The following is a 19,966-nucleotide window of genomic DNA, read 5'->3' as shown; positions in this document are numbered from 1 at the left end:
CTGCTTATAGAGTTGGTAAAAGTTTTGGAACTTATGGGTACTGGATCTGTCGGATTCCATAAGGAGATCTGAAGACCTAGGTTTTTACAAATATACGACACCACAGAAATTTTTACTTTGAAAATTTTTAGATCTCGGTGTGAAGGATGTATTATCATGATGACATCTCTGGCTCACCTCATTATCTTACGGTATTTTATCGCTCAACATCCTGTTGTGTACAGATTTGTAGTTGTTCCAGAAGAGTTATGCATGTGGATTCTTTTTCTATTTGGGAGTTATATTTCATTCTATGATTCTACTGATTCTGAGCATTCTATATTTTCCTTTCAAATATTTGTGCTGATGTTTTAAAACATGATATATGTATATAACTAGGTGTATGGAAGTACATAGATCCCAGAAAATAGTTGCCTGAAAAATATGGAGAGATGGTTGTTTTTACCACTGCTTATTGTTGAATTTATGAGCCCGCTTTCGTCTGATTTCCGATTCATTTTTTTTTTCGCGAACTTCAACTTACCCATGGTCGTTTTGATGTTGTTGATCATGCGTTTTTCTAAGAGAATAGTTGTAGTTGTGTTTATTTAGATGTTTTCTATTTGTAAGCTGTTTGATGGGAAACAGACGATGGGAGTCAGACTCAGCTCACTGACGTTTTATACCTTGCTGAAGGTTTGATTACATTTTTATGAGTATCATCTTGTGCTTTAGCGGGATCTGATGATGCCTCTCTGTATGCCTTTTCCTTGGAATTTTGTTGACGCACGTGAATCACTAGTTTCGAATAGAAAATTTTAGAAAAAGTTGAATTGAACACGTTGGTACTGTTATGTTATACTGTAAATGAATTTTGTTTAGTTGTTTTTCGGTACGCAACTAGAAAAAATATCAACCGTTCAATTTTGAAGGAAACTAGCGCACTAACAATCAGATGAATCAACGTAAACAAATCAATAGACAGCTTAGCACGGACTACTGACAATTATCAATTGATCTGTAACGTTCTATGTCAATAATACAATCGTAAGTAAGTACGTCATACTTAAGTGAAACAACCGTCACAAATCATACATACATCCACTTGAGTACGGTATTTGTACTTAGGAATTTTTTCATAACAAAAATTGTGCAATAAGATTTGCCACACCAAATATTATGATCACGCTATGAATAATGATTTTTAACGGGGTTAACGTTCCCGCAGCACGTTCTTCCTGCATATAAACGAGACATGGCAGCGCATACGAATACATCATACCAGAAACTGCACCAACATATCTAAACGACAACAAATAACATGGAATAGAAATATGGTGAGCATTTAAGGATACGGTCTCTAGCGTAACAGTGCGCTTGGGATGTGGCCACGTTCACTTCCGTTCAGAATCCTTTGAAGTTCACGAGTGTATGTGTGTGTATACCCTATATCCAATGACCTGCGGCGGCTAGCCGATGTCCCAAGCCAGTGCTTTTATCCGCGCGGACAAGTATGGTAGCGATTTGTTGATCTTGGAGGGATGAAAGGCTTGGTTATCCCCACTGGGTCGGTTTCGAACCATGGTGATGCTCACGTGCTCTCACACCGGAACCACAACACCACCATCGGCACCTCGTTTTGTCGGTCCCAGAGGACAATAGGAAGTATTTGGTTGACTCTGCGGTGGATTTGAACCTCTGATCGATCATGCATCCACAGCCGGACCTCATTCCGATTGCGTTATATGGGCCCCAAAAATTTTTCAATTAAAAATTGGAAAATTTTCTTTAAGTAGAGAGGTGAGCAAGGAAAAATCTTGCCGTGTCTCCTGTTTCGGGACATTAAATTTTTTTTTACTAAAAAGGCTATAGAGAAAAAATTGCATCTTGCTGTTTCTCATTCAGAGAAGTAATAAATTTATCTGGAATTTTCGGCAAAATTTCAGCCAATTTTATCGCTCATGTGTATATGTGGAAAGTAAATATTTTTGATAATATTTCAATTGTAAAAATCTAAAGGAAAATTTTCATTAACTTCAATTTTTTCTTTCGAAATTTGCGTGGAAAATAACTGCTAGCAAACACTTACCGAATAATGCTTCCAATATTGGGGAAAAATATCGCTATTAGCGCACCACATACAACAACAGTAACACTGAGAAGTAATACATAGCCAAACCTGAAAAAATCATACATAATTATCTCTTTTCCGCTTTTTTTTTGGCGGAATTTGCTGTTTTATTAAATTTTAAAGAAGTTTAGGAAAATCAGAAGTGAACCAAAGGGATTCCGAGAACTCTGTACTGTGAAGTGTTTCTCTGTTTTTCTTTGAAAAAAAAAACTGTTTTTTTTTTAGATTTTGCCACAATCACGTAATAAAATAATTATTATAGCTATAATTTCACTTACCCTGGATAAGACTTCTTAAAAATGAAGCAGGAAAGTTGTGTACGAACAAAGAACGCTATAAGAGGGAGTATCGTGCACAGCTGGAACAAAATAAGAATCCGTGCCACGGCACTGTAAGCATAACCAGCACTGAAGTTGTTGAGAAGATTCTGAAAAGGAATCTTCAAAGCATACGGTAAAAAGAAATTTCTCTACAGTCAAAAGAAGAAAGTCTGGATAAAAATAAGAAATTTTGTTGTGCTAAAACATCAGTTCATTTTTATTTTAAAGTAAAATAACCAGTTGTAGAAATATTCCTTCGAATGAAAAGAGGCAAGGATCGGAGCGTGGTTACCAAAAGGCCCTTCTTTCAAGAAGTAGAGGTGAAGAAAAAATTTTAGTGCTAAAAAGGATATATTAAGGAAAAACCATGCAAATAGAGAATCAGAAATATTCTGTGTTCAACAAAAATCCTGTGGTATTTTTTTTTTCCGTGACTCTTTCAATGCTAACCCTAAACGTTGTGTTTTTGCGATTTCACTGTACACTCATTTCCCTGGTTGGTTCTGGAAAATTAGCCACAAAAGGGTGGGTTAGATTTTGATTACGGTTGGATTACTGTACATATATAGATACATTACGGTTCAAAGGAGGCTGGAATTATCCAGAACCGAAAAGGTTCTAGATCAAATTGAAACCAGATGAGATCTGGTGCGGTTGCGGCCGCGCTGGAGGCGGCGCGGACTGCAGAGGTGGATGGGCCCGATAAGATGGGACCCTCACCAGGTCCATTGCGATTTCTGCACAGCTGGGCGCCAAACTTTAGACTTCGTTTTGATCTGACTGTACACAACATAGTGGTGCTTGGTTCTTGTATCTTTTCGATCGTTAATTTACAGTCGGTCGGTAACTGTCACAAGAAATTATTGTGTAACCAGATGTTAGAAACACTCACATCATGTATGCAAGATTTCTGGAACGGGAATGCAAGGTAGAATGTGACGGCCACAAAAATATAGCTAAACGCCACCAAACCAAATCCTATGCAAAGATCCCTTGTCTGAAAAAAATGTAAACAAATAAATAAACTAACTAAATAGAAGGACACTCCTACGTAGTGGGGAAAACGTACAAAACGGAGCTCGTCACTGAGCACTTCCAGAAATAAGAGTACGACACTATATTGGCCCCGTAGGTTTATGCCCATGTGCTGTACATATTTTGGTACCGCAATAGTAACTCACGTTATTTTCCGGATTCTGTTGATGTCGCATAATTGTTATTATACAATTATGAATGAAATATGACAGGGTGAGTGTACCCGTCAACGCTGGGAAATTCCAATGGAAGCCTTAACAAGAAATATGTAGCAGGATGAAAAATCGTATAATTTAAAAGCTGCATACCAAAAAAATGACGATGTTCCATTCCTCCAGGAAAAGGTAGAGCTAGATGTGTAGATCACGAGTATGAACGTGATTAAGCTCAATTCCTCTCAGTCGTTCTGAGAAGTGGCGTGGGAAACGGCCCTCGAGTTCAAATTTTCCTACGAAGCACCTTATAACGTGCCGCATCCCTGTGCACTTGCCGGTCACTTCATGCGTTTTTGTGAATAGGCTGGTGAGGAAGCCTTATTGCTTGCTAGCCGCTTGCTCGCCAACGCGGTGAGTGTGCGGGAGTTGCGCGTTACAAAGTGCCTTGTAGGGAAATATGAACTCGAAGGCAGTTTCCCACGCCGTTTTTCAGAAAGATTAGCAGGAATTGAACGTTATTATAATAATACTTGTGGTCTACAGCCTCAACTCCACCTTTTCGTGGCCAGATTCCAACATAGTCATTTTCATGGTGTGCTCCCTTTAAAAGCTCGAGTTTTTTTTTCTAAACGAAACAATATCCTTACCTGCCGCGTACGTTTCTGCCGCAGCATCAGTGAATGACACATGAGCACCACATTTTATTAAATGTGCGGCATTGAAAAATATAAGGTAAAGCACGGATATCGTGCCCAATACGTTAAATTTTGTGAAAAATGTTGGCGATTTGATGTTCAGCACCGGAAATGTGACAATAGCCAGCAAGATAGGGACAGTGAGCTGGAAATGAAAGAAAGTGGAGGATGAATGATGATTTTATCTCATTACTGTAACATCTCTTTACTTATTTTTATCGCTTTCGGATATTAGCTGACTCAAAATGCCAACAAAAATGATCGATGATCTACAGCCTCATTCAGACCATCCAGAGCTCACATCCACTATATTTGCCATTGGGATGATAAAGACGATGGGTACGGAACCATTTTCTCTTTTTCCAAATCTTTTCCCAAAAATCAGAATCTTTTCCCAACCGTGCTATCCAATAATTATGACTATTTGACTATTTTTCCGTCGCGAACTCGACGCAACGGCACTTCGCTGCGGGACCTGGATCCGACTGTTGCAGAAGCATTCGCGGTGCCAAAACGAGTGAATACGAGAATTTCCATCTCCTATTGCGTTTCTCCGCAGACAAATCCCTACCGGGTAACAGCGTATCCGACCAGGGCACATTTTTACGCTGGAGCGCGTTAATCGTTAATCAACCCGAGAAAAACTTATTGGATACTGTCTCAGGACCGTACCAGTAGCTTCACCAACACCATACGGGACCTTATCAGACCCATTGAATCTCGCCATATCATCTTTTATAGTGATCCAGGATGAGGGGAATGGTTGGAAAAAGCCAGAATAAGGCGAAATAATAGGAAAATTAGCAAAAATGTCTTATTTTCCTACCAATTTCCCCTTCATTAATAACTCCCTTACTCATTAGTAATTTGTCAAAGTAGTAAGTTCTATCATTTTAGTTGTTTTGTATTCAGTTTAGTTTTTTTCATGTTGAGCAGGACACGAGGTTCTCATAATCCTTTATTCTTGGCTAGGATTTTGGCGAATTTGCCTTCTCCAGGCTCTGAAAGGACGAAATAAAACGTAATTTTTTTTCGATCAAACATCCATCCGCCCAGGAACGAAAATCCTAACCCTACTCCTGGATCCGTTTATTTGGTGAAATCTGATTTGGCGGATTAATGGTGGCCCTGAGGCGATCACGCCCCGCCATTACTTTATCCTCGTTACCTCGCATCGTATCGTACCTCGTTTCATCACGCAACGTCTCGCAGCTCTGGGTAATTTTACGGCCTACCGTAGCCTACCGTACTTTGTGTATTAAATTTTCACGAATTTACTGTACGTAACCTTACGTCACCTCTCTAGAACAGTTACAAATGTGCTAATTTTTACGTTCGCCATTTTCTGCGCTTACCCTGAGCTGCCATATCTGATCGAATCTCAACCCAAATAGAATCGGTGGTTCGGTTGAATTGTAGGATTGATCCGGAGATAAACTTTGATCCATTTGACAGTGAACTGAAAAAATAAACATTATATCCATAGATTCATTTCATAAATTATTCATCATAAAGACGATAATAGGAATTTCTAAAAAGATAAAAAACTAAAAGAAAAAACTTACAACCACATCGATCCGGTTCATGCATCGTTACCGTTTCATTCGAAGGATGTGCCAGTTCTAAATGCGGAAAATTTTGAGGACCCAACTTTCGTTGCTACCAAGGATCACTTACGATAAATAAGTTTTCCGGTGAAATAAAGAAAATTCGACATCAGCACATAATACGCAAGTATAGCACCAGCTAGAATAAACATTGAAAATATGATAGCTGTAATTTCGCCTACACGTCCGAGGTAGATACGACAAATTTCCGTGAATTCCACCGTTGAGTGGTCGACTTTATCTGGAAATGCCATTTTTTCCTCACCGAGAGCTTATCGAGGATTTCAGGACACTTCGGCTAAGAGATCCTACCTCTGATTCTTTTCGGACTCTGAATCACTATATATGTCGTGTAGAAATTCAACAATCCCATGGCTAGGAAAATAAAGAATCCGAAGAAGAGTCCTGCCTGAAATTATGACGATGAAATGCTAGAATCTACTGTATTTCTAAAATTTTTATATTTATTTATTTTTTATTGTCCTTTCTTCATTTTTTTATTTTTTTATTATTTTCTTTTTTATTTTTATTTATTTATTTATTTATTTTTGTTTTTTCTTTATTTTCCGGACAAAGTTCTGGAGAAACTTTATTTGTGGTCTAATATTTCAACAACCTCGTCTCTATCAAAAACGCTTAAAGGCATCACCCCGCGAATCTGGTGTGGTATGGATTTTCGTTGGAGGACACCTAAATGGGGTCGCAGATTATGAATACAGCGGTGGTTCCGCTCATTTCTCCCTGGATCACTGTAAACACATGACTTCGCGATCCGCGGTTCCCGACGACATCCTCTATTGGAACGTACCACCCTTGCGCCCCGCCCCCGCCTGCGATTCGTCGAATGAAATGAAATGCATGTTGGGGCGTCCGAATGGATTTTATTGTGCAGCATCCTTACGGGCAGCATGCATCAATTCTGACGTGGTTAGGGAATCAGCGGGAAAAGCTAAAGATGGAGTTGTACGGTTACGGGATCCGCGGTGGTTTCGCTCACCTTCCTAATCACCGTAAAAATTACCGTAATTACATCAAATTAGCGTTTTTCACGCTGTTTTTTTTTCAAATGACGATTTCAGTTGCAACGCGCTACCGTTGTCCACGCGCCATGTGCGAGCGGTAGAAAATCAATGATGTCTTCTCAGCAGCCTATCCAAGCGAAACCAATGATCACTAATGCTAACTGGACCGAAACGTGTGTGGGTGCTTTTGTTCCTACGACGTGCGTTCTAACGCACGTCGTAGGAACAAAAGCAGTTCCCACGCTTTTTTTTGGCATTCCTTCGCCACCCCAAATTTGTGATGTGCTGCCTCTAAGTATTGGTGTCTGGATAGCAGTAAGGAACCGCGTGTGGTACAGTCTCATAGCTCGCAGAGTGTTACAAACGGCACACAGCCGTTAGCAGTGGATAAGCACTCGTTCTTCTTATTCGGTAGTTTTCTTTTTTTTTCTTTTTCTATATTCAGAACGTTTCTGATGACCTCCTAGCAGAGATTTCTTTCCCGGTAGGAGTGGAAGGGGGCATAGCAGCATTAGCGGATCATTGTTACTAATTATTATACTGATAAATATTATACATATTCTATTTCATTACTATATTATAAAAATAAACATAAAATATTTTTCTTGTTAATTTTTATACTATTATCACATATTTATGACGTCGTTCTCCTAGCTAAACTGTCCGATTTTCTTGACTTTGCTTATCTTCACAACCTTTTGCCATAGAATTTTTTCCCCGCTGGCTTTCCCTTATCACCTATCAGGAACAGAGCATTCCACAATGACAAGGATTCTTCTTAGAAAAACTACTCCTATCTTTTGTTGAACAACGGGAGATTAGTGAAATAGCAAATACTGTTGTTAACATAAGTGCTTACATGTGCTTATCGAATATCGAATAGATCCGGAAAATTATCTGCAGAAGTGGACAATTTCTGAATTTAAAATTTCGATTTTAATTGCACTGGAAAATTCTAAACTTTATTCGCATTTCAACATTCGACTAGTCGAGTATTCGATTTTTTTTTCTCGATTCTAATCATGGCGTTTATACTTTGCGGTCAGGTCAAGATGACTCGAAGCCTTATGCGATTGCGTAGGTAGCACAGTGGAACTTTTGGTGCCGATCGAGATGGGACCCCAGCTACCTCCAATCGTTCCTGCACTCCGATCGACGTAGCTACCGAGGGTCCCACCTGAACACGGGACTGTATCCGTGTTCTTCTTGAATTGTTATGGTCCTTTTCCCGTCATAAATGAGTGATGGTCTTCATCTCTCGGATGACCATCCGAAAATTCCTATTCGGACTCAATCACTACAGGCACAGTATGAAATATATGGTTGGTTGGGAGTTTTGCGAGAAGTCACGTAGAAGGGCAAAAACTTATCAGCTGTGTGCATGGATCCATCAGTTTCGTACCTGGAGAACTAGTAAATTGTCCCATAAATATTCTGCATTTACATCTTTCAAGAACTTCAAAATCAGGAGAAAGAAATTCTCCTCAAGCTTTTTTTGAAAGTTTTGAATTTTTTATTTTCATTTTTTGGTTCAATTTTTTATATTTTTCGATTTTTTTTTAGAATTTTGTTTAGGGGAAAACACAAAATCCCCGTCAAGTCGTTGAGTCATCGTTGAGTCTTCATTCAGAATTGTTGAGTCTTCGTTCAGAATTTCTTTTCTCGCATGACCAGTATACGATTCCTTACCTGATTCAGGGCCCACGGCATACTGATTAGGGAAACGCCCATCATTGTGTTCCATAGTGCAAATCTGAAAAAAAAAGAAAAAGTGATGATTTAGTGAGTGATTTTATCAAGAATCCTGGAAACATGTGATATAACAAAAAGAGTTCTTAGCGAGACACAGGAAAATGTTGCATGCTCGGACCGTTTCCAACGAAAATCGGGTCAGCGAATGGGAAGATAGAATCTGGTCGAAAAATATTTATGTCATTTCCACTTCTTTTATTTTTTTTTTAAGGTTTCTTATTGCTATTTCTGTGCTGATCGATTTACAGTAGACGTATGCGTGGCGGGAACCTCGGTAAACTCGTTTGTGGGCGGTTCAGCGAAAAAAAAAACGGCTGCGAATCGCATCTTTTCAAAACCAGTGTCTTGTTTCGTATTGTAGTATAAATCAGATCGGCTTGATCGGATTTTTGATGGCAAAAAAAGAGTTTAAGAAAAAAAAAGTTTTAAGATCATTTTTACGCTCTTTTCTTCAAATCCGACAAAAAAATTTTGGACAGTTTGGAGAAGAGATTACATAGGAATTAGCAAATCAATGGAAAAAAAAACAAGAAAACTGCAGCAAGAACCACGAGCTTGTGCGGCAAAAAGACGGTATACTGTAGAAATTTTGGTGTACTTTTGTTCCTTGCGTCAATTTCCACGAAAAACTTTCATGTATATGTGATGACACTTTATGTGACACTTGTAGGTTGGTTGACAGCTGTCAAAATTAACATTTGGGAAACTATCCGTGCGCAAAAACATCTACAAGATCAAAATTGGGAGCAAACAACGCTAGAAATCCGTAAAAATACTTCCAGGAATGAAAATGTAATTTTAAATTTTGAGTAGACACGCGATACTCGCTATCAACGCCTTGTAGGACCACTTTCTATTCATCTGAGGTTTTTAAGAGAATACTCAATGGATTTAACATTTAATTTTTTTATTTTTCACGTGAGATTTTTATTAAACTTGATTTTTTACAATTTGAAGTGTATACAGTATGCAAGAGATACTGGATGTTTAGCAAGAGTATATAAGTTCTTGCAGATCCTGCAATGTATATTGTATTACCGTAGCGTTGAGATACAGTCTATGATTCTGAGAGAAATCTCAAAAATTTGAAAGTGGGAGCAACTCATCTGTGACAATTTACGCTGAAAATTCCTCATGTTTGTCTCCTAGAAAAATATTCAAAAGTTTCATGCAAATACTATCCTCATATAACATTGAGAGGTTCTAAAAAATCAACTTAGAAAGGTCCGAAGTTCTTTAATTTTGAGTAATCTTGGTTAGCACTACCAGGGACAAAAATAGCAGGTGAGGTTTTTTTTTTGAAAGCTACATGCTACAAAATTGATGAATTTTGGAAAAACTCCGGAAGAAGAAAGGATTAGCGATGTAGCAGAGATCACGAGTACTTTTAGCGTTACTGAGCTGAATTCTGCGTAATCGTCCAGGGAAACGGCGTGAGAAACGATCTCCCGTTACGATTTTTCCTGTACGAGACTCCTTTTATCGTCAATTTTGTGGTTAGCTGCCGTTAAGCACATCCTCCTCCTACTGACTCCTCCATTCCACCCGCCATCGCCCACTGAGGTACGACAGGTACCGGTTCCACATAAATATTCACAAACTCATAACGACACCACATGAGTCGTAATTGTCCTGTGAGAATCAACGACTCCGTTACCTCATCGTTTTTTTCTCCGCTCTGCATTTTTAATTCTACTAATAGACTGAGTACCGTATGCCCTTCCCATTCTCATCCACGAAAAAATTAATTTGATTTCTTCCTACTAAGAGTTATTACGGATACTTTGAAAAATTTGACGATTCTGGAATCGCTCCGTTCATTACTGGCATTTTAATTACTTTAATCGTATGAAAAATTACAGTACGAGACAGAAAAGAATCCTATGCTCTAAATAATAATAATAATGATAATAATAATAATAATAATAATAATAATAATAATAATAATAATAATTTTAATCTTTATAAATTACTGATATCGTTATTGTGAATGAATTTTAAGAAATATAGCAAAGAAATACGAAAAGATTATTGTAAAATTCGAAAAATATTTTATGAGTACTGTAAGTGGTGCCGATTTCGATAGTTTAAGTGCAAAATGAAAAACATAGCTATTGATCTACTGTCTCTCGAAATAAGACGAAGAACTCACACCGTAACAAAACTGCTCTGCTTTGTCCCTGCTGTCATATTCGATGGATCGTGTTCTTCCAGAAACTGAAAACTGTTTTCAGCGGGAAGAAGAGGAAGTGAAGAAAGAAGGAAAGGAGGAAAGGATTGATGAGATGAGACGGAGAGAAGGGAGGACCACGGCTGATTCCACACAGGAGCACTGAACACTCGATGCGGTTTCGAATGTAATCAGTACCTCCTGTGTGTACCTTTATCGCATGATGCGATGAGGGTCGGTCACGAAAAGAAAAACGTCGGTGCTGGAGTCCTAATCGAAGGGTTTTTTTTTCTCTTTCTCGGAGTTCCTTTTGATTGAGTGACGTGTCCTTGGCTTTTATCAAATAGAATCGATTCCAGTGTCAGTCGAACGAGCAGCAAAATCCATATGAATTGTCCTCGAAATTCAGGAATAAGCAGCAGAAAACAAACAAACAAACAAACAAAAATAAACAAGTACACAACTATTTAACGAAGTTTTGGTGGAAGTAGCTGCCGTTACTCCGCACCTACGTTAAATAGACGAGAGTCAACTCGTCGTAGCTGTGCGCAAATCCAGCAAAAAAATCTTCGCCATCCAGATAGAAGTACAAATAAACCTCAAAGAAATCATTTGCACTCGGCACAAATCTTCTCCTATTTCCCCTGAACAAACTCAGTTCGTTTATTGCAATCTCGTAAAATTCTTTCGGCACGCATGGAACACTGAAGCAATAAAACTCGTTATCGATTTTTCCTTTTTGGATCAGCGACAAGAATCCATTTTCGAACAGCGACCACCAGGAGAACTGAACCGGAAATGAACGAACTGATAAAATCACCTACGAAATAATTCCAAGAGGAAATTCATTTTTTAAAATTTTATTTCATTTTTTTTTAAATTCTACTTTCTGCCGTGAGCTAATGCTTTGCACAGGGTGTTACTATATTTTTTCCCAAAAAAAGGCGTTTCTAACATCAAAATATGTTTTCTTATTCTCTTGTAACGTTTTCCGTTCCAGAAATTTGCGATCGGCGGCGGGGCGCGGATCACCATCATCAATAAATCTATATCGACTCGTTATCAGCTACGAATCACTGCAGGACCTTCTCAACGCATTTTTTTCCCTCGAAAAGCTTTTCCTCGCGAATTTCAATTTGAGCTATTTTAAAATGTTTTGTTAGCTCTTTTTGAAGTAAATGCTACTGCTTCCGTTATTATTTATTTATTTATTTATTATTGGTGGATATTATTATTTAATTTTATGACCCGCGTTATTATTTATTCATTTAAATATTTATTCAGTGTTTATATATTCTTATTTATTATCATTATTACTAGCGAATATTATTATTTAATTTTATTACCCGCGTTATTACTGACTTATCTAAATATTTGTTAATTATTTATCTATATTCTTATTTATTTATTTGTTATTAGTGAGTATTATTATTTAATTTCATTGTCCGCGCTATTATTATTATATTTATTACTACAAAACATTTTTATTATTATTACTATGGAGTCTTTAGTGCCTTCATCTCTCCATTTCATCTCAATCTGCACTTTTTTGACACTTTCTCACATCAAATTACATTTTTTGATCGAATTGACTTGAAAAGTTTAATTTGATTTGAAAATCTGACTTTACACCGTTGTTCATCGGTACTTTTGTACATTTTTGTGACGCGCTCAAACAAATTTTATATGTTCACAGTAAGAGCGCAGCCATTGTGGATTGTTGTAAGTTTTAGAAACGATGTGATAATTAAATGCTCCATGTATTAATTATATTAATTATCAATCAGGATTTTCTCTCCTGAGCGGATGGATGTTTGATCGGAAAAAATACGTTTTGTTTCGTCCTTTCAGAGCCTGGAGAAGGCAAATTCGCCAAAATCCTAGCCAAGAATAAAGGATTATTAATCGACTACATTTAAATTGAATTGATTAAGTGACTTAAGTTGATTTTTTTTTCAATTTCAGCTCCAGATCAAATAATTAATCAATTAAATAACATTATTTATTATTATAAACTAATAATTCATATCTTTGAGCAGAAGTACACTGAGTAATTGAGGAAGCTGTGCCCTATAGCCGATGGTAATTTGGCAGAGCTGGTTCCTTTGGTTAGGAGAAGAATAAATGTAACCATAGCATAAATAACATAATAAACAAAATCGATGTGGGAAGAAATCGTGGATGTGGACTTGAGATTGAAACTAAGCATTTTTAAAAGGTTTCAATCAATACTAAAGATATTTTTGGACATGGATATTCACATTTAGCAATTCCTTTTCTTCATTATTCATAACAACTTCATATTATTTACTTGAATGAATTGTTCATTATTTCTAAAGAATTCATTCATTATTCATTTTCTTAATAAGGAAATAATTAAAGAAATTTCTCTTCAAATAATTATTCCACTGCGCTGCTTAACTGATCAGCTATTCACTCAGGAATTGTCTTCATCCAGGAATCAACTGTCATCCATGAGTAGAAGGACTCCCGAGGAATTTTCATCCAGAAAGACAATTTCTGGATGAAAATTGATGAAAAGTGAAAAACAGCGTAAAATATGTTTGAGAATTGTTTAAAAACCACCAAACAGTTCAAAAGAAGATCTGTATTGTCGTAAAATTGCTGTGATTGAGGATAAAGGGGCATGGATCTCAGTTCGAAGCAGATATATTGATTGACAGAAAAGTTGATCACGAGGCTTAATAAATGTTCTGCCAGATGAGTTACAAAGCAAGAGAGGTGAACAGAGAGCTGGAAAAAAAAAACAAGAGAGCGGAACTGTGCAGGCGAGCGAACTCGAACAGAACTTTACTCGCGAATTACTCCGAATCCACTCGAGCGCAGTTCAACGTTGACGTCGTTTGAAGAATGTGGAACCTTTCGTACCACACAAAAAGTATGAAAGTGAGGTGAAAAAAGACCTCTTTTTTCCTGAATGAGTGCTGCCCTCAGCAAATAATCGACCAGTTTCTATGGCGGTAATCGTTCAATGAACTTTTTGTGTACAAGTACTTTGATGTATTGCGCCGTATTTACAAAAAGTGCCTTTTGCAGTGGTAAAATTCCACCACTAGATAAATGTCACCATATTCCATTGAATTTTTTCATTTTCTATCTTAATTTCTTTTTATTTTTTTTTATTTCTATTGTTAAGATACTTTTTTCTTCACACTTTCTTTTTTTCATAGGTTCAAGTAATGTTTATTTGTCAGGATTTTTCAACCTTACACATTTGTTTAGCAAAGGCAACGACAAGGCCTACCTTGTGACTTTTTGTGAGTAGCGACATAAGACGGATGAAAAAATGATAAAATAAACGAATAAGTAGGAAAAAATAATGAAATCGTTAAAATCCACTAAGCAAGGAAGCGTTAACGGCAGCGGCGTATCATGAAAATGACGAACTGTTCGGATCTCTATGGGGAAATAAAAAGTTCAGAGTGCAGATTACGAGGATGAGCGTGTCATCGCTTTATTACCCTTAATCGTCCTGAAAAATAGCATGGGAAACGTTAGTTAATATGAGGTACTTTACCATGTGTACTTTTTTACCACCTCTGTACACGTTACGGTCCGTCAGCAACCCATTATTGATTGGTTTTACTTGAATAGCCCGCTGAGGAGACCTCATTGATTTTTGACCGCTCGCTCGTGGATGCAACGCGTGTACAAGGATTGTGCAAAACGGTACCATTATAACTGAAAGAAGTTCATGTTCAGCAACAGAAGAAAAATTTATTTGTGACCGTTATCTAAAGTTTCGAAACATGATTGAAAAAAAAACCGGATTGTGCTGCAGTCTGCGTCAAAAAAAACGTGGTGACACTGTATGAAATATTTTTGTCAAAAAATAGATTAAAAAGTTAAATTTGTAATTCCCTTTTGAAAAAAAGATGTAGAAAATTCAAATTTATGTGAAAACCAGTGTGAACTTGCGGCTTACTTCCACACCGCACTTTCAGACTTCTTATGGTTCTCAGTTCGCTCGCCTTCGGTGATCAATAAAATTTTGACCTGTTGTTGTTGCTAACAACAGTTATTCTCAGTTTTTCTTTAAGAGTACACGCATTTTTGAAATATTTTATTGTATTAAAAAATAATTTTAAAAAATAGATCTAAATAAAAATTATGTAAACAAGTAATTGAGCTTAATTTTTCCCACCTCGGTACTCCTCGGCAAAAACATGTGACTATGTTCAGGAGTAACTTAAACACGACGAATGAAAGGATTAAATGCGATATTTTTTATTTGATGTTTAATTTAATCTTACCAGTTCTTATTTTCAAAAGGAATTGCAAAACCGGACACCGGAAACAACACTGGAAACCTTGTAATCCATGACAAAAACACAAGAAACAGAGTAGTAAACATAGATTGTGCTTTGAAAAATTTCTCGAATAAACAAATAACCTCAGCGCACGAAACAAATCAAAGGCTATGTGACAGAGGTTGGTTCCCACCTTCGCCATTTCCTTCATGGCCAAAGTCGAATCACCTGTTCTGGAATTCGGTCCTTTATTCTACTTCCGATACATCGACGACTGCTTTGTCATCTGCGCCACCAAAGCGAAGACGGGCAAATGTTACAACTTGTTGAACCGGAAAAACCGAAAACATAAAAGTCATTAGGTAGGAACTAAACGGCAACTGACTTCCCTCTTAAAGGCATCATCCCACGAATCTGAGGTGGTATAGATTTTCGATGGACAAACTCTACACGGGGTCGTGGATTCCGGGATCAGGGGTACTTAGGCTCATTTCTGCCTAATCGTAGCGAAAGAACGGCGTGAAAGTGTCCGTTTTTACGACGATTTCAGTTGCAGCCACCCCTGTACATACACGTGCCGCATCCACCTGCGCAGCGGTCAAAAGCCAGTGACTTCTCCTCCACTGCCTATTCAAATGAAACCTATGAAAATGTTGCTGAGGGGACCAGAACGTATAGATAGAGAAGCGTCCTAACTTTCCTCTTAGGAACTAAAGCGATTTCCACGCCGTTTCTTTCTTCAGGACGATTAGGGAGAGGTGAGCGGAACTACTCCTGATTCCGCAATCTAAGTCTCCATCTTCAGGTTTTGCAGTGGATTCCCTCAGATCCGTCGTATGTTCTCTTCAAACATCCAAATTTGGGACCTCAAACGGAAGACACCAAACGAAATTGCATCACAAGCCTCGTAGCACCACGGTCATCTTGGTTCACTTTCTTTCTGCCCGTCCTTTTAAGAAATGGAAGAAGCTATGATTATCAACACCTTCCGTAGGGCAAAAACCGCTAGCACCCAGCCTGAGAAGCGGTAGACGTTATTTTTTGCTCGCGAAATTACTGTTTCTAATGGTTATGGGATCCGAACGTCTGAAACGAGGTATTCGAGCACTACAGTTGGCAACCCCACCACCACTGTATCCACGAAATTGACGATGTTGGGACCTCTACACGAAAGAAAGCAGCAAAGCAAGTAAAGCAGTATGAGTGCGCTCCACCAACTTCCCCTAACTGATACGAAGAATGACGTTGGAAGTGGTCCTGCCGATCGATTTTTCCTACGAGCCACCTGACAACGCGTCAAATATGCACCAGATATACGAGCGCAGGCAACCTCTAGCGAGTGGAAAATCAACGAGCCATTGATGCCGTCCCTCCTGCTCCTTCCTCTCTCTTCGTGGAGGGACCTGAACGTAAACTTCATGTCATGCTCCCTTTAATGTATAACTAGAAGTAGGCGGTTCTATTACGGGTTTCAAACATCATTATGCTAGCTACTCGCATCTAAAACTAACTTTATTTGAAATGTAATTTATTTAAAGTATAATTACTATGTATAAAGTAATGCTCTACCCCAGTGATTTCTAGGTATTTTGGAAAGTTTAGTTAAAAATTCAAAGGATTTACTCTCGAATTTGACAAATCTAACCAAAATTGAAAACAAATCAGACACTTCTGAAGAACTTCCCTTGTGAAGAAAAGTTCGTTTCCTCCGTCTGGAAGCACTTTCACGCCTATTGTAATGGTCTATGTATGCATATTTAGGTACCTTTACAATACATTTAGTAGTAATGATCCTGAACAGAAATCCACAAAATTGGTCTTTTAACTATTCGCAGTTTTATACACTCGATTCCATTTTACTTTATTTTTGTAACAAATAATCAAAAATGTAGTAATAATAGCAACAAACACATTGATATTTATCTCCATGCAACAACAATATATACAAATAATATATACAACATTACAATCCGAGATCACAAACCGGCAAGAAGGCACTCCCAGGCACAATGAGAGCGAAGCAAATACCCGTTAATTTAAAAAAATCCATGTCAAAGTGATTTTTTTCTCAGGGATACTCGGTTAGTTTGTGCTGCTTTTCTGAAACCCTATTGGGACATTTTCGCCCACATTTACAACGAATAAGCACACAAAGAAAGACGAATAGTAGAAAGCATAAGGCAATGAAGAGGGATTCGGGCCGGAGCATGTCTTCGAGTCGTATCAACGTCGTGGTGGATTCGATGACGACTCGAGCCTCCACTACCGCATCTCGACCGACCACGTCGTAATTAACCAGGCGCACAACGTACTCACAATTTTCGCCAGGGAAATCCACGACTGCAGATGTTGCTGACTGGAAAAAGTGGAATAATCCAAAGAATCTTCTTGAAGTTCTGAAATTCAACCCACTGCTTCTATGTTGATGATCCCTTCTTGCTCCTGACAGCCATTTTCACTGGACAATGCATGATATAGAAGCTGATAGAAGAGTATATTTTCTGGATCGGCTGATGGTTTCCACGAAATTGATGCCGAGCCATTTGAGCGAACAACAATCGACAGGTCAGATACAGCTTCCGGTACTGGAATTCGAAGAAATCTTCTTCGATGAAAGAATAAAACTTTCACAGTTTAACGATTAAGACACTCACAGCACTGGAGGCTTCCTCGCCCGTGCACATCTTTGCATTGAAGCGATTTAAAATTGGTGGTCACCGGCTTTCCAATTTGACTCCTATCCGATGCGGTTGTAGCGAGTGAAACCGCGTAGTTACAGTCGAATTCAAGATGAGGAAGCAGAATCGATGAGGACGCGTCCTCAATTGATAATACTTGTGAAAATAAAAGGAGAGCGACTCGAATAAAAAGCATACAAGCACTTTTTCCACTTACCAGAACAATATCCATGTCCAATTGAAGAGTGTTGTTACTCAACTGAAGTTTATAATAGCATGAATCCTGAGCGGTTCTCGGCCATTCCAAATGTGCAGTTATTCCACGATCAGAGTTATATCCATTCCTTATGGTTAATGCAGAAGCTGAATAGGAAAGAAATATGTCTCTTTTGTTCTTTTGTGCACGAAACAAGAAAAACTACCCTCGAATACTCTTGGATTCTACTTAGAACAATGCTTTGTGTAACGTACACACAAAAAAATATTCTACTTTCAAACTATTCAAGCGTAATTTCTGGTTACCTGATGTCCTTGGCCCTCCAGCACTCGAAATCTCTGTCCATGAGCTAGCTATTGTTTCACCAAGCCTTCCACCTGGTCCTACAGCGGTGACCATGAAACGGTATTGAACTCCTGGGATAAGTCCTTTAACTTTGAACAATGTATCAGATTCAACCTGAAAGAAAGATTGGATGCAAAATTTGATCTATGTAATCAATAAAGCAAAGTCATTTTCTAGTACATATCCCATAAATTTATGTAGGAGACATACCGATGCTGTGATCCACTGACTTTCATCGTAGAAACCCATTGCTTGCGTTCGTTGTTTCCATTGCAGAACAAATCTAAGCAAAACCATTGTTTTAAATGCTCTTGTCAATCTCCTGGAATGTATTACAAGCTACTGTTTCCTTACCTAGTGGGTCCGCTTGGCCTTAGAAGCGAGATGGCAACAAACCCTTCAGAAGACTCGCCAAACTCCTCATCAAGTGATGGATTTTGACAAAGCAGCTGAACTGATGATACGAGGGTTGAACCTGCTTTGGCTGAAAAACCACCTAGTTGACATCTAATTAACACCTCTAAACAACAACAACAAAACAGGTCAACAAGGTGTGAAGTGCCTCCAGACACAGGTCAAGAATTTGACAGATAAGATAACGTACCAACGTCAGCACTACTTTCCATCCAAAATCTATGTCCATTGTCAGTGGCAGGATTCGATGGACCACGGATACCCTTGCCATGTGAGCGACGATGTTGATGGCAACCAGATTCGCACTAAACACCCATATAGCAGCAATCGTAAAGAAAAAAAAAAGAGTTGCAGAGGACTCACCGCTTCACAAGCCGAGTTTTTAACGTCCAGATACTCTTGAACTGTCCCGTCTAGAAGAGTACGAGTAGAAGGCACACCGTACTGCAACATATAACTTCGTGCTATCTCTAGCACAAGTAAGACACTATAAAATCCCACTAACCTTCTGTGTACACTTTGCTTGGCATTGCGCCAAGCGAAAATAATGAGCATAATCGATTTGAATGTAAGGTAAGACAGTAAAAGCAGTCACAGTGTGGATTATCGTCGTTAGCAGGTGAATGCGACGCATTTATCTACAAATAAGTCCTTAATAAAAGATAAAATTGTTCTATGAACAGGAAATCGCGGTTCCAAGAGTACATCTGGTAATTGTGGCGAGAAATAAATAGAGTTGGGCTCTCGGACTCACTCTAAATGCCTCATCAATGAATTGAAATCGAGATTTCAACGAGTATGGCAAACACAAATGGCAAATGAGTGTGGTGACAGGCGATTAAAACGGAAACTAAGCTAGCGAAACCGCCTACGAAAACAACAAGAAGAAAAAATACTACACAACGTAAGGGGAACTGACAGACACGAAAAGAAACAGCTAATCGCGTAAATAGCTACTAATGAAGTAGTAATAGAGAATATGGCATGGTACAAGTAATAACATTTCTTCTTCCTCTTTTTCCCCCGCTCTGCATTGGTGCAAAGCAGAAAAAAGAAATGAGACGATAATTATTAGTACAGCAGCACTAAGCACTTGTCTGGAAAGAAAATGCATTTGAGAATGAATAGAATATTAGGATGCAATACGATAGTTTGCATTTCCATCGATAATACTA

The 19,966-nt window shown here is 38.3% G+C and overlaps 1 protein-coding gene across 2 annotated transcripts; it reads right to left on the bottom strand.

The window, feature by feature from the left end:
• Positions 1-1,115: 1,115 nt before the first annotated feature.
• On the bottom strand, positions 1,116-19,425 carry RB195_012341 (uncharacterized protein; the record flags this gene model as incomplete). Of its 2 annotated transcripts, XM_064194151.1 has the most annotated exons (24): positions 1,116-1,281; positions 2,069-2,158; positions 2,389-2,537; positions 3,323-3,427; positions 3,612-3,718; positions 4,268-4,460; positions 5,671-5,774; positions 5,881-5,937; positions 5,993-6,163; positions 6,235-6,331; positions 8,634-8,697; positions 10,849-10,913; positions 14,405-14,568; positions 16,468-16,540; positions 17,404-17,493; positions 17,550-17,722; positions 17,792-17,957; positions 18,033-18,178; positions 18,338-18,491; positions 18,588-18,660; positions 18,732-18,861; positions 18,982-19,096; positions 19,155-19,235; positions 19,297-19,425. In XM_064194151.1, the coding sequence occupies 24 exons, from the start codon at positions 19,423-19,425 to the stop codon at positions 1,116-1,118; spliced, it is 2,862 nt and encodes a 953-aa protein (XP_064051733.1). The 2 variants fall into 2 exon arrangements, with proteins under 2 accessions (XP_064051733.1, XP_064051734.1); XM_064194150.1 differs by lacking the exons at positions 14,405-14,568; positions 16,468-16,540.
• Between the last annotated feature and the right edge of the window lie 541 nt (positions 19,426-19,966).

Source organism: Necator americanus, chromosome III (genome assembly GCF_031761385.1).
Source record: "Necator americanus strain Aroian chromosome III, whole genome shotgun sequence".
Taxonomy (NCBI): domain Eukaryota; kingdom Metazoa; phylum Nematoda; class Chromadorea; order Rhabditida; family Ancylostomatidae; genus Necator; species Necator americanus.
This window is presented reverse-complemented; position numbering and strand designations above follow the sequence as displayed.